The 14,631-nt window shown below is 46.4% G+C and overlaps 1 protein-coding gene across 2 annotated transcripts; it reads right to left on the bottom strand.

Annotated features, from left to right (window-relative positions):
- Positions 1–5,292: 5,292 nt before the first annotated feature.
- Positions 5,293–11,085, bottom strand: LOC123048163 (mediator of RNA polymerase II transcription subunit 15a). 2 transcript variants are annotated; one of them, XM_044471316.1, is made up of 11 exons: positions 10,862–11,085; positions 9,651–9,762; positions 8,409–9,183; positions 8,250–8,299; positions 7,907–7,984; positions 7,517–7,815; positions 6,808–7,282; positions 6,416–6,712; positions 6,070–6,264; positions 5,897–5,988; positions 5,293–5,793 (listed from the first exon to the last, which is right to left on the bottom strand). In XM_044471316.1, exons 1-11 carry the CDS (start codon positions 10,954–10,956, stop codon positions 5,589–5,591), a joined length of 2,673 nt encoding a protein of 890 aa, XP_044327251.1. In that variant the 5' UTR covers positions 10,957–11,085; the 3' UTR covers positions 5,293–5,588. The 2 variants fall into 2 exon arrangements, with proteins under 2 accessions (XP_044327251.1, XP_044327250.1); XM_044471315.1 differs by having other exon boundaries at positions 6,808–7,285; positions 10,862–11,079.
- Positions 11,086–14,631: the final 3,546 nt, after the last annotated feature.

Below are 14,631 nucleotides of genomic sequence, written 5' to 3'. Positions count from 1 at the left end.
TGAACTCTGAAAAGGTTGAAAGTTGGCATGATATCATCATTTCATCCACATAGCATGTGCAAGAAAGTTGAGAGGGTTACGGCAAAAACTGGATGCACTTCGTGTACAAAACGGACAATCTCTTTCAAAGTATCAGGATTTCATCCGGAAACTCGTCTGTTACAAAGGTATTTCATTTTTTAAAACTTATTTGAACTCCTGACTTTGTGTGTGTTCAAAATGCACCATTCAAAGCCACATCATCATTTTTCAATCCTTTCTGACTTCATTTGTTATTTTTCATGCATTTACTAATTATTTTGAGCTATAAGACCCTAAAATTGAAAAGCATTTCAAATGAACTCTGAAAAGGTTGAAAGTTGGCATGATATCATCATTTCATCCACATAGCATGTGCAAGAAAGTTGAGAGGGTTACGGCATAAACTGGATGCACTTCGTGTACAAAACGGACAATCTCTTCCAGACGCATTTTATTTATATTTATTTTACTGCTGCTATTTTTATTTATTTTACTGCTGCTATTTTTACTTAATTTATTAAGGTTTATTTATTGTAGTTACTATAGTTTATTTTATTTTATTTTATTAAGGTTTATTTAGTTTTATTTATTTTATTAAGGTTTATTTATTTTATAAATATAAAAAATGAAAATAGATGCGCTTATAGAGAAAATTCAACCTAAATTCATAATAAATTTCTATGAAATTTACTGTGAATTTAGGTCAAATTCCCTGTATAAGGGCATCTATTTTCACTTTAAAAGGCAGAGAGGGACGGGTTTATAAACTGGTGTGAGCCCCCTTCGGTTGGCGAGGTGGGACTAAACACTGGCCGCAACTAGGACCAGCCCTTTAGTCCCGGTTTGTGGTATGAACCGGGACTAAAGGGTGGTGGGCCAGGAGCGTGGCCCATTGGTCTCGGTTTGTACCACCAACCGGGACCAAAGGGTCCATACGAACCGGGACCAATGCCCACGAGGCCCCGGACGGCCCCCTGGGCTCACGAACCGGGACCAATGCTCACATTAGTCCCGGTTCGTGACTGAACCGGGGCTAATGTGAAAACTGCCCTGTGACCTTTGCCCCGTTTTCTACTAGTGCAAAGGCATGCATTCATCTACATGCAAGCCTGCTACCTGGCTTGAATAAGTTATCTCTTTTTTTACTTGTCCCAATGTTCAACAATCTCTCTGGCCTTGTAAACCTAGAAAAGTGCGTACATATATATTATCGACATATTGGTACGCTCTATCAAAGTCATACACAATACAACCATCAACCATGGTCTCATTTTGGATCTAGTAAAAATGGTTTTTGTCATGATGAAACAATCTTTGAAGTATACCAAACACTACAAAAGGAGTTGGTTCTAGTTATTATTATCGGCCCATCGATCCAGGCTGGTAATTATGCTGTTGTCTAGAAAGCTGGTGCCATATATCTGGATTCTTTTTTTTCGAAAAGGCTGTGGTTGTGTATAAAGTTTTGTTTTGTTCAAATGCTGATGGGGTGCTGTATTTTGGAATTTATGAAATCATGCATCCTTTGAAGTGCAATGTGTTTCAAACTATGTATGATGTAATTTTTGAACATATGTATGATGATTAGAGCATCCTCTGATTGTGCTTTTTTAATTCATCCAGAAGAGCAAACTGTTATGGTGTGAGTTGTCCCCATAGCAGAGTTAGTGTTTGGCAAAATATGCTCATCTTGCTGGACCAGTTGCAGAGTGAGCTCGGATGGGCCCAGGTGTATATCAGAATCTGGAAAATCATGCTTCCTTTGGAGGGCATGAATGAATGAGTTTCAAATTGTCGTGGTGTTTGCTTTCTTAATCCAAACAGAAATACAACATGATGTAATTTTTGGGAGGGGCGTTTTGGCTCCCGAGAGCATTTCCACCCGGATAAACAGTACCGCAAAAAAGTGGTCAAATGTTTTCAAAAAAATCTAATTTTTTTTGTGGATGTTCGTGTTAGTGTCTCAAGCATGCTTGAAAATTTCCGTGCAAACGGAGCAGTAGTGTTTCGCCGGTGAAGAATACAAATTTGGGGTGACATTTTGGGGTAACATTTTGTGTTCAACCCCGCAAAAAAAACATTTTGTGTTCAAATTTGTTTTTTTATTTGCACAGGCCAAAATGTTTAACCTTTTGCCTAAAACTTTGCAGGTAGCATTTGGATATGACTATAAATGCATAAAAAATTTGTTAGGATTTTTTTGAAATTTTTCAAAAATTATTTTTCCTGTGTAGGAAAACATGCTCTCGATAGCCAAATTGAATTTCCGGCAATTTTCGATCATTTAGCTTGACATGTGTCGGTTGGTCTGGTTGTGCTTTCTGAATTCAACCGGAAGAGCCAACTGTCATGGAGTTTGGTCAAATAATTTAACCTTTCTTGAGTGGCCTTTCCTATAGTAGAGGTTGTGTTTGGATAGAATAAGTATCTCGCTTGGGTTCCCCCAACGGCAGAGCCGGGCGGTGGTGAGTGAGTTTGGGCGAGCCCAGGCGGATGCAATCTTGTCGGTGCGGTTCCCCTCTCCGGTGAGCATGTTTGGCCCTCCAGGACGAACGCACAAAAAAAGAGTTGCTAGCCATGCGCCATGATGTGAGTGAGAAAATATTCATGATTTTCAAAGAACTTTCATGTACCATTAAGTTTTTCTATAGAAACCATCTATATTTCTTCCCCAGCATAACAAAGCAAATCAGTGTTTGTCGGTACCGAGACAGCTGGGTTCATGGACCCAACTACCCACGAGCCACGTTCGCTCCCTGGTTAAAACTCAAGAAGACAGAAGAATTACTCATCACAGGTTTTCCACCTCTAAACCAGTGATGGTATGCAGATATTCGTCAATAGTTACATCAACAACTTCTTCAAGGAGCCTAGGCTCATAGTTTCCATCCAAGCCCACCAAAGGTAGAAAAAGCAAGAAAGAACCATCCGGCAACAAGCCCGGATGGCCAAGACCCAAGAACGACTACGCCCAGCAACGACCGACCCCAGCTGGCCCGCACTCAGTAAGCGTGGACAGCAAGCTATCGTCCCCCATGCGTGGCGCGCCTGTTCTATGCACATAGAGCTTTTACGCCACAGGATGGGAGGTCAGGCGTGCCAATAGAGGGACAAGACGTGAGGGATGAATCATCCCCCACACTCCAGCGCATGGTGCATATAACTATACATGGATGTGCCGCGCACCACACAAGTAACACAACGGGCGGTGGTGACAAGACATGTGTTCAATCTGGGAGCCAAGAAGGCGCAGACACTTCACCAAACATTTAATGCACATACCTACTTGGTCAGACCTAGGTAACTTCCTTAGTAGCGAAGCTATTGTGGTACCCCTTGAGCTATAAAAGAAGGACCTAGCTACTAAAGGAAGGGGGGAAAGGAAGGGAAAGAAAAAGAGAGGGAAAAAAGGTTGGACACTTGGTAGAACACAAGTACGAGCACAATACTTTTCCCTTTCCCGGGAAGGACTTGGAGCTCTCTATCCACTAAAGAAAACGACAAATGTTTAACTAGGTGGTTTTGCCGAAAGTAGACTTTGTTTGTGAAAAGTGTTTTGTATGCTTGACAAATTTCATCAAGAAATGACATTCGTGGAAATCATGGCAAGAAAAACAAAATCAGTACTCCAAAATGCTTTCAATAATAGTATTTTTGGAGCATCAATTTTTTTGTCACAACTTCCACTAATGTATTTATATGATAACTTTTTGCAAGCACCCAAAACATTTGTCAAAGTTAGCACAAATAAATCAGAATTTTTTGAATTTTTAACTATTTTGTCGATTTTATTGTTCATCAATGAGCATTTGAACTCGGGTGCATATACTCCACGGTTTGCTTGCTTCATAGTGTGTAGTTGGCATTTCAACATCAGGCCCTTCTCTTTCTCTATGTGGATCGTTTGCTATAATTTGCACTAGATGGTTATGATACATGCATATCCTGCTCTACTACTTTACGACCAAGAAACAAAAACACTCACATCATGGCAATTCAAGATAGATGTGAACATAAAAGGTGGAACTTCTGACGGACTGCTTATCCACTTGGGTTAGGGGGTGTTTGGTTGCAAGGGACTAGACTTTTTTTAGTCCCAGGGACTAAAAAAAAATACCCTCCAGTAGAATCTTTTTCTAGTCCCTTAAGAAAAAGTCCCTCCTGTTTGATTACATAGGGACTAAAAGGGACTTTTTCTAGTCTAGTCCCTGTAACCAAACCAGGCCTTAATAAAAAAATGTCAAGGAATGGAAGTCTTTGACCAATGCCCTCTCCGTGCGATGGAGCCGGAGGATACGTTTCATGCTTTTTGCAGATGTCCTAGGGCGGCGGCGCTTTGGCAAGTGATGGCGGATCCCTGCTGCTACGACATTCCATCAGACGGGCATGGAGTGGCTCGCCCAAACTCTTTGTGACCTTCCTGAAACCGAGAGGATGGAGCTCATGATGACTCTTTGGCGCTGCTTGAACGTATGCAATGAGATGACGCATCATAAGCAGCTGCCTCCGGTCGAAGCGTCAAAGAGGTTCCTTCTCAGCTACGTTGATTCACTCGTGGGCGTCCAAAACAATCCGAGTGCAGACCCGGCGAAAGACAAACAAGTGGTTGATGCGGTGGCGCCGAGCAAAGCCTGTACCGCATGCTCAGGTTGCGGACGAGACGCGATCACGATGGACTCGTCCGGCGGATGGGTGGACCAAACTCAACGTCGATGGGTCGTTCTGCGCTTCCACCGGAATGGCCGGCGCCGGAATGATTCTGCGAGACAGTTCGGGTAGGATCATCTTCTCATCATGCAGAGAACCGAGGGCATGTGCAGAACCTTTAGAAGCCGAACTTCTATCCTGCACGGAGGGTTGGAACCTTGCTTTGCAGTGATGAACAAAACTCCCTTTCATCCGCCAAAAAAAAAAGTGGAATTTCATCAGAATTCCATAAATTGACAGCGGAAATAAGGTGCCAATACAGCAGCACATCTACAGTTAGAAACTCCTTTTCACCAGAATTTCATCAGAGCAAATCTGGTTCACCCTTCCAGCTAGAAATAGAATTAATTCATCATTCAGTCAGACAAACATCTACAGTTGCTCGCTTTTGTCAGTGTGTGAAAAGACACAGCACAGTGACCGTAACATGGGAGATGTAATTTGTCCGAATGCGAATATATTCAACAAATTAAGATGCCGACACAGCTGATGCTTTCTCATTGAGCACAGCACACATACTTCATTCAAGTCCAATTCACCATGCAAGTACGAACTGTTTCTTACTACCACAAGTAAATTGCAGGATTTTTTGTCCCATCAGAACAAGATTGAAAATACAACAGCAGTTTCGGCATGCCTGTAGCCAGTTCGAATTCCAAACAGAATTTCCCCCCTACTTATCCTAAGCTGCTATTCTACATCTATCTCACACAGTACAAAACAACAGTTTACATCATCTACAACAGGGATCACCATCAACAGACATGCCTTACAGTTTGGGTACAGACTCACCTTACAGTTTCTTCAATACTACAACAAACAAGCCACAGGTGTGTGGCATCCTAAATCTGATCCATGTCTCATGCGGCCGCACATCTCTTCCACCCACCAAACATCGAGCTGATCGTCCCTCCGCCTTGCTGACGCGCAAACCGCGTCACGACCTTCCGCACGGAGGCGTCCCACGCCCTGGCCATCGCCTCGATCGACCGGGGTTCCGGGAGAGCGTCGAGGGCGTGCCGGAACACCACATCCGCCAAGGCAGAGATGGCGCTGGAATTCTTCCTGCGCGTGGGCGAAGAAGCTATTGTCAAGCAGCTGGGGCGGATTTGGACATATCTGACGATCAGCAGTACGAAGTAGAAAAGCATGGTCAGGCTCAACTCACCTTGGCACCTCATCTCCTTCGTCATTTCTGAGCACCGGAGAGCTCCTGGGATAATCTGCTGGGACGAATAGCTTAACCGGCAAGACAAGACACTGCATCAATTAGTCAGAGAAACAGTCAGTGCATTGGAGCGTAACATGTAGCAAGTGTCTGAACTCTGAAATCCAAAGTACCGCTTCAGATGTGGCAAAGACAGATTTAAAGGTCGGCGAAAGCGACACGGCACTGTAGGACAGTTTGATTGTTGTCCCGCCATCACAGCGGGGGATCCCATCCATACCACAGTAATCAGATATGCTGAGCACTGTATCGATCAGTGTGCTGTTGATAGATTTGATTTCTTCCAACAGAGCCTCATTACTAGCATTCTGTCCAGTGACAAGAATTGTCGAAAGTACATATGTTAGACTGTTGCAAAGTGACGACAAAGAGAAAATCAAGTGCGTGCTCCAATAGATATGAGAACAGATAGCACTGGATTTTTCGGAAACTTAAGAAACTAATGATCAATTGTCTTACCTGTATTTTCTGCCTCTTAAAGTTTACCTCACTGCTTGATCCAGAGTCTGAGGCCCCACACTCAAATGACATGCAACTGCCATCCATGCTTCCCAGCGGTAGTGATTGAGATCGCGACCCTGTATGATTGAAAACTCGCTTCATTTTGTTCACAGTATTACATCCACCCTGCTGCTGCAGGGAGTTGCAATCCAACATTGTGCCGATTTTCCCATGTGGTACAATGTCGCTCATGCTGAGGAAAGACCGAATTGAATTAATAGAGCTGTGTAGCGCTCCAGGCGATGAAGATCTTATCTGAGGTTACATACAAAATAAGCACAGAACTGTCAGTATAATTAATTGCAACAATTCATGAACTGTGACTGAGCTCAGCCATGTGGTACACTTACCGCATCCATTAGCCGGTCAATGGGCCTCTTAGTCACCGGTGTTCCGTCTCCACCTCGCGCCTGAACCTCTCCATGACCAGCTGCTATGTCTGCCTGAAGTGGTGAGGCTGGTACTATCGGTTCAGTACGAGTGACTTGGTTAGAACCATTTGCTTTTGGTGGCGGTGCTGCTGCTGCATTGTCATCCATCAAGAAGGCAGTTATGCTGTCAACGTCCATTGAGATTATGGGCACTGGAGCACAGGGTGACGCTGGTGCTACCACTGGATTTGCAAGTGGTGAGGGCCTCAAGGACTCGAGCATACTGGAAGACCAAGACTGCAATGAAGACTGCAATGATCCTGGTGAAGAGAAAGAAGCACTTTCTATTCCTTGCAAGTAGTTATCATTGCTCTGTTGATGAGGTGTTGTTGTTCTAGCCATAGTTGTTTGCCTCGGCTGCAAAATCCTTGCATCTGCAGGTTGCTTTTGCTCTCTACTGCAAATGAAAAAGGATAAACACATTAAATAAAGGGAGTAAGAGTAAGCAGAATTGCTAATGACGTTGGTTACCATACAATGTTAAACAAAAAGTGAGTACTGTTTGAGCTATTAAGGATGACATGCTTTGTTGACAGTTCCAACTAGCTATACAATATATCTTAGAATTCTATTTTGATATTTCAAAACAAATATCTCCAGATTTGTCCAAGCTATTGCTTTTACCTACCTTGTACCACCAGTGATTGGGGATGCATTGCCAGTAAGATTGATGGCTTTACGCTGCTCATCACAATTCTGCAACTGATATCCTGTATTCATCTTTGCATGGCAAGTTTTATTCCTCTCCAGAAGAGCCAGGAAATGATGTATGAGTTTTTCGTACTTGGGGAGGTCCACCTTCAAACCCTCGTGCACATCACTCTTCTGCAACGACATTAAATTCAGTATCCTTCTGATTGATTTCTTGAAATCTGCTTTGCGTATGTATAGATTAGCTTTTGCTTCAGGTAGTGATGAGAATTGTTCCTGTATGGAGATTGAACCAAGGGTTTAAGTCACAGAGATGCGCAAAACCATCAATGAATGAAGAATCATCTCTAGCAAAAGGACAAGTGACCTCTGTTAGTGTTGGAAGAACGACTCTACGATCCAGTTCCAAAAACTGAGGAAAATAAGCATCTTTCCAAGACTTGATCTGCAATGAAATATTGCAGCAATACAATTAGGCCGAGCTGTACAAATTTAACAAAACAACCATCGACAACTCATCAACACGATTTAGTCATTCAACTAGGATGGCTTCTGCATTAAACTACAAGGTCAGGTAAACACAACATCCCATTACATGTACAAGAACCTTAATTAAATTGGGTTTACTCAAGCAACTGTGCATAACTACCACATATTAGGAATATATTTATAGAAATAATACACATATACAAAATAGAGGATTCTCTCACCTTACAAAATATTTCCTCGAGATCATATTCTCTAGTACTTCCCATCATAGCTGAAATATCAGACACAGTGACTTGTGAAAAACAAACCAATCAAAGGAAAACAATGATTTGAGTTTTATGGCATTCACATTTTTTTGTTAAATAAAGCAGCTTAAGTACCTGGAATCTGAGATTGCTGAGCACCTGGAATCTGTTGTACAGGTGGAGTCATGGGCTCAGATACCTTGAATGGTGGATGTAAGAAACCTGTTTGCCTAGCATCCTCCTGATTATTCCGTATTCTAAGCTGACCAGGCTGCATCTTGGAGACATCAGCTTGTTGTGCTCCAAGCATTTGGTACCTTTGTGTGCCCATCTCTTGTTGGTTGGCTCTCAAAATTTCATTCAACCTTGTAATCTGCGGCTGTCGCACTCCAATAGCACTATCATTTTGGCCAAGTGGGTGATTGTGCTGAGAATTTGGCCGAATAACTGGCTTTGACCCACTTGCTAGGCTGTAGCCAACAAAATTTGTAGCCTGCGGTTGCCTGGCCATGTACTGGCTCTCACTCTGACTGGCTCCTGACTGCATCGGCCATGCACCAGACTGGACACCCGGCCCTGCTCTAGTGATTCCCATGGGTTGAAAGTTTGGATAATGATCCTGACCATGATGCTTTTTCTCAACCTCAATCTGCATGTTTGACGTGCAAGGGTGAAGCATGTTCTGGTTTGGCACTAGGCCTGAAGTTTGAGGTGCCATAGACTGAGAAGTTGGCCTTCGACTAGCCACCATCACTGCCTCTGGCATTACAGAAGAACTGCCTCCATGTAAAGCCTGTGCTTCAATAGCCTGTTGCAATTGGCTTTGTAACTGCGCTCGTCGTTGTAGCTCGTCAGTTTTATTTCTCAACATAGTGACCACCTTGTCAGATATTTTTTTCACGTACTCTACCTGGACAAATGGAAAATTAAATTAAATCATGACAGCATGACACAGAATCAAATTAAAAATGTGAGCGAACTAAAAAAACATCTCATGCATAATTGCAGCTTTGTAACATTGCTTCCTCGCATTGTCTAATTAACTAGCAGAAACATATAATTGGACAGCATGCCACATAATGGATCAAATTTAAAACGTGAGCAAGTAAAGAAAACATCTAATGCTTCCTTGCGGTTTCCAATTAAACAGAAAGGAGAGATCCGTGGGCAATAGCACCCAGGACATATTTTTATAGAAGGAGCTCACCCGGGTGAGGCGCCAGAGATCCGCTCCCGACGGGAGTCGAACCCTGGGCACGCCACTGCAACCCTTGCCACTAGGCTACTGCCTAGTACTCTCCGTTGCCCAATTAACTAGTAGAAACACATGAAACGGCTGTCCGACTGGTGCAAGGAAGCACGAGCGGATAAACGCACCTTACTGTTTGTCCCCCTGAAGGCATCCTCCTCCAATCTGGCAATAAGTGTTTGGGCCTCCAGGGAATTGGGGGAATACTTGGGCTGAAAATATGTGGCCAATTTGGTAGGTCTGAAAAAATTTAGAAGGAAATGGGGTTAGGAAACATCCAAGCCTGATGTGGTATTATAATATAACAATCTGATAACATGAGCTCAACTCGTATGCAACTTAGCAGAACAATTTAAAATTCCTGAATTACTCAAATTGTTCTCACAATTAACCATATGAATACTAGCAAACCCGCCAAATGGCAGCGTAGAACAGTTTCCATGGTCTGCATAACCAAACTAGTCTCATTATACTCCAAAAAAAACAAATAACGAAAAGATTCGTTAAACCGCTGAGACACATGGTGAAATGAAGCAATAAGATAAATGTATTTGACTGGAGCCCTAACCAACTAAACAGCATTATTACCAAAAACATCATGTAACGGAAACCCTCCTGCCTCCAGATGAAACCCAAACTGAGGTCCAGACCTGCTGACGAACCCGGTGGCCACCCTAGGCACCCGGCTGATTCGCCAAACACCCTAAGCCCTCGACCAATCAGTTGGATAATCGGCCAAGAAAGGCCTACAGATAATCGACCAAGAGGGCGAAACCCTAAGCCCTCGACCAATCCGTTCGACCCATTCGATCAAACCACCCAGACCCGGACGGAGACCAAGAATCCCCCGGAAATTCGAGCTACCAAATCATCATAAGCATGCCAAAATATTTGTCAGACAGTTTAGGCACATCGTGAAATGTAACAATAACAACAGTGTATTCAGCTGGAGGCCTAACCAACACATCAAGTAACGGAAACCCTCCAGATCAGAACCAGTACTACCAACGAACCAATCTACCTAGCCTCGTACAGAACCCATCTAGTCGATTCATCGAGCAACGAAAGCAGACGCAAGCAGGGATTGTCGAGAAACGGCTGCAGAAGTGCAGATAATCAGCCGAGAGAGGGAAACCCTAAGCCCTCGATGCGACCAATCCGTTCGATCCCACTCGATCCGACTACCCAGATCCGGACGGAGACCAGGCGCACGACCACCCAGATCCGACCCCCGCGAAATTCGAGCTACCAGACACACGATCGGGGCGGGATCAGGTCGAGGGCAGACGCGGCGCGGACTGAGGAGAAGGGGGAGGAGAGAGGAGCGGCGGCTGCTCACAGGTAGATACGGCGCATCCTGGCTCGGAAGTCGGGCGTCTCCGCCTCGATCCAGTGGCGGCCACCGCCACCGCCTCCGCCGCCCGTGGCCGCCATCGGAATCGCTCGCCGCCGCGGCGGCGGTGTCGTGCCAGGGAAGAGAAGATGGGGAGCGTGTGAGATTTGTCTGCCGACGCAGTCGCTTTCTCACCGCATCGAACCGAGAGAGTATTTATACGCGATTGGTTTGGGGGGTCTTGCTATTAGATCAGGTCACCGCTAGGGGTGAGCCACCGGAGAAGGAAAAAATCTCACCGTAGAAGCCATTGGCCCACCATCTAGCTAGTGAAAGAATTGCCTCGTTATATATCCTATAAAAGGGGTGGGGGATGCAGGGGATCGCCAGAATTCTTCTCCGTCGCGTCGGGGCTTAGAGGGATGGCCGGGGCGATGGCCAGCAACAGTGCTAGGTGGAGGTTGAGGGGACGACAGGGCGGCGACCGCGGGGGGAGGCAGGTGGATGGGGCGGGGTAGGCCGGCAACTGCAGAGGCGGGGATGATCGGCTCATGGGAAGAAGAAAGCAGTTGGGAGGTGGAAGACGACGCGTAAGCCGTTTGATGAAGATCCGGCGGCAAAAAAAGAAGGGGCTGATGCGGGAAATAATTTCAGGTACCTGACTTTTAGTCGGTCCCTTGGTTTTCAACGAGTTCCATAATTTGGACTTCCAAAGTTCCAATCACACACATTTTCTTTATTTTTGGGCCTGGTTCGATTCTTGACACTTTACTTGAAACTTGAGTTCCGAGTCGGGGCGAGTTCTGATGTAAATCGACCATAAATCCACAACGCGGGAAAATCGAGTTTTGAAATTGGGCAACGTGATGGATCACATCTTTCGGCCTCTTTGCGCCCGTTCGATGTTAGCCACATGGGGTCAACCCTCTTGCCTCGTATGACCACTTCATCTCTCACGTGTGTTATGTTACATTTTCGAGAAAACCCCTGATATTATGGGGAAAACGAATTTGGGATAACCTACGGTAAACTTTAGGATTAGTTTTGTAGGGTTATTCGTATATCTTTTTCTGGTCAATTTGGCACTATGTGTGTTATGTTGATTTCTTTTTCATGCGGCACACCCTATAATTTGCGAGTGGCTCCGCCACAACACCATTTGAAGGAAGGAATTATGAAGACCCCCATTTGTTGAATCCATGGAAAATCGAGCAACCTAGCACATGCAAGGATCCAACATGTTGAATAAAAAAGTGACTATCCAATTGCAAAAGCAGGTCGAATGAGGAAGGCCTATCGGTCAAAAAGATTAGGATTCAGCGAGTTCGTCTCTCGGAAATGAGTTCTTTCCGATTGGAAAGAAAATATCATGGTCACTGTGCATGGCACTAGTTCACTGATTAAATCTTTAGGCACTTACAGAGGCATGTTTGAAGAAACCTCGGCCTACATACTGGTAAATGAGGGGAGATTTTGAGAAAGTTGAACATGGCAACATCGCACTATACGCCCCCCCCCCCCCCCCCCCCCCCCCCCCCCCCCCCGGCCCCAATACAATGATCTGTTAAGTGAATCCAACTTTTTTGAAGATTTCTCGGAAACTCGGGAGGTGAAAAGGAAAACAAAGTGACACAAATTGCTTTACATAGCAGAACATGTGGATCATGGATACACGCAACGAGGGCCCCTGGTTGTTTAGTCTCAACATAAGTCATGTGTCTTGTCAAAATAAAAATCATCTCCAGTTTAGTAACACAATCCGACGAGCCCCACTTCGGACTCATTCCCCATAGTCCATGTGTTTCTTCCAACCTCGATGCGCTTGGAGGGCTTCGGTGTTTTGAGGCTGAGTTTTTGAAAACCTTTTCTCTCCCGTTAGGGTTTCCCCCGCCGCCGCCGCGGCCCTCCCCCGCTCCCGCCGCCCCCGGGCGCCGGCGGGCGCGCCCCGGCTCCCCCTCCCCCTCCCCTCCTCCCCCGTACCCCCCGCGTCGCCTCCCCGAGCGAGGCGACCCGGGGCTCCCCTTCCCTCCCCTCCCAGCAGCCCCCCTCCTCTAATCCCCTCCCGCCGCCGCCGATGTAGGCCTCCGGGCCTGGCTCGCGTGATGCCGGCGGCGGCGGCCCCGTTCTTTTCCTCCCCGCGCGGCGTTGTGGCTCGGGCGATGGCGCCGGCGGCGGTGCACCCAGGCCGGCGTCGGATCCGGTGGCGGCTCGTCTTCGCAGGCGGCGCAGCTCCGGGTGGCGAGGTGGCGGTGGCGTGGCTGCTTGGCTGCGGGGCGGCGCGATGGCTGGCGGCGGAGCCCTTCCGGCCCAGATCTGGGCCCTTTTGGGCCCCATCTGGGTCTGGGTGGGCCTGGCGTGTGCTTTTCGGCGTCATCTCCGGCAGACGGAGGTGTGGCTTGGGCTGGGGGTGGCGGAGACGGTGGCGCGTGTACTGCAGCGCAGCGACGGGAGCTTCACGAGCCCGCTTCGGGCTCGGCCGGGCAGGGGTGCCTGGTTTGCTCCTGAGCTACGTCCAGTCGGTCACCGCCGAGGGTGGTGGAGGTTGTCCCCTCCCACGTGGCCGCTGACCCTGCTGCTCCTCGTTTTCGGTTGGTTTCGATCCCGCCGGTCTCGCTTCGCTTGTCACGGTGAGACGGCGTTGGTGACTGCGAGTCCGTGGTGGCGCATATTGGTGGACGGCAAGTATGGTGGAGCGCGATGGATCGTCTGGGGTTGTGGTTGGTTGGAGGTTGGGAGAAATCCTTGTCGGCTTGTTCGGCACCGACGCGGTGACGCCCGTGGGCGCCGCCGTGCCTTCCTGAAGGGCGTCGGATATCCCCCTTCCCTCCCACGGCCCTTCGCGTACCGGGGGAAACCCTAGGCCATGTCCGGTAGCAGCGTCGTTGTCGTCGCGTTCCTTCTTGAAGGTGTTGCTTGGTATGCGGCGTTTCGTGGTGCTAGGAGCGTGGTGGAATTCTCCGGCGGGCGCAGTGGTTGCGAGTCATCTTCATTTTCGTTGATCCGTCGTTGTTGGCATTTTTTTCCTTTTGTTTTTCTCTTTCTTTTCTTTTGGGCGTGCTTGTGCTGCTTCCGCCCCAGCACCTATCGTTGGTTGTATCGATGTTGTTGCTTTGTAATACAAAGCGGGGGGAAACCCTTTTTCGGTAAAACCTTTTCTCTCATATAAATCCACAACGCGGGAAAAACCGAGTTTTGAAATGGGGAGGTGATATGCGTCGGGCGAGGCGATGGATAACATCGATCGGCCTCTTTGCGTACGATTGATGCGAACCACCCGGCGTCAACCCTCTTGCCTCGAATGACCACTTCATCTCTCACTGTGATGTATGTGATGTTCAAATTTTGAGAAACCCCCCGATATCATGGGGGAAATGATTTTGGGAGAACCCACAAAAAACTTGGGTTTCTTTTAATGGGGTTATTTGTATTGCTTTTATGGTCAATTTTTGTGTTATGCCGATTGTTTTTCCAGGTGGCTCACCATATAATTTGTGATTGGCTCTACCAATTTCAATACCATTTGAAAGAATTGTGAAGACCCTCATTTGTTGAATTCCACGAAAAGTTGAGCAAATTAGCAGATACAAGGATCCAACATGCTGAATAAGAAAATGACTAGCCAATTGCAAAAATAGATTGAATGAGTCGTAAATTCAATGTTGAATAAACAACAATGAAGACCTATCGGTCAAAAACAACATCATTCAGCTCCTTCTTGACAAGAAGGCGCTTAGTCAAGTCAGTTTCTAAAAAATGAGTTGTTTTCGATTTGGAAA

Source organism: Triticum aestivum, chromosome 2D (assembly GCF_018294505.1).
Source record: "Triticum aestivum cultivar Chinese Spring chromosome 2D, IWGSC CS RefSeq v2.1, whole genome shotgun sequence".
Classification (NCBI taxonomy): domain Eukaryota; kingdom Viridiplantae; phylum Streptophyta; class Magnoliopsida; order Poales; family Poaceae; genus Triticum; species Triticum aestivum.
This window is presented reverse-complemented; position numbering and strand designations above follow the sequence as displayed.

What these genes read in the sequence shown, in the direction of transcription:
- LOC123048163 (XM_044471315.1), bottom strand. Translation starts at nt 10,956, where the DNA reads ATGGCGGCCACGGGCGGCGGAGGCGGTGGCGGTGGCCGCCACTGGATC. An exon ending in TCAGGGGGACAAACAGTAAG is followed by an intron (nt 9,184 to 9,650) that starts GTGCGTTTATCC and finishes CCATTTGTCCAG; the next exon opens with GTAGAGTACGTGAAAAAAAT. An exon ending in GAAGGAGATGAGGTGCCAAG is followed by an intron (nt 5,794 to 5,896) that starts GTGAGTTGAGCC and finishes GCCCACGCGCAG; the next exon opens with GAAGAATTCCAGCGCCATCT.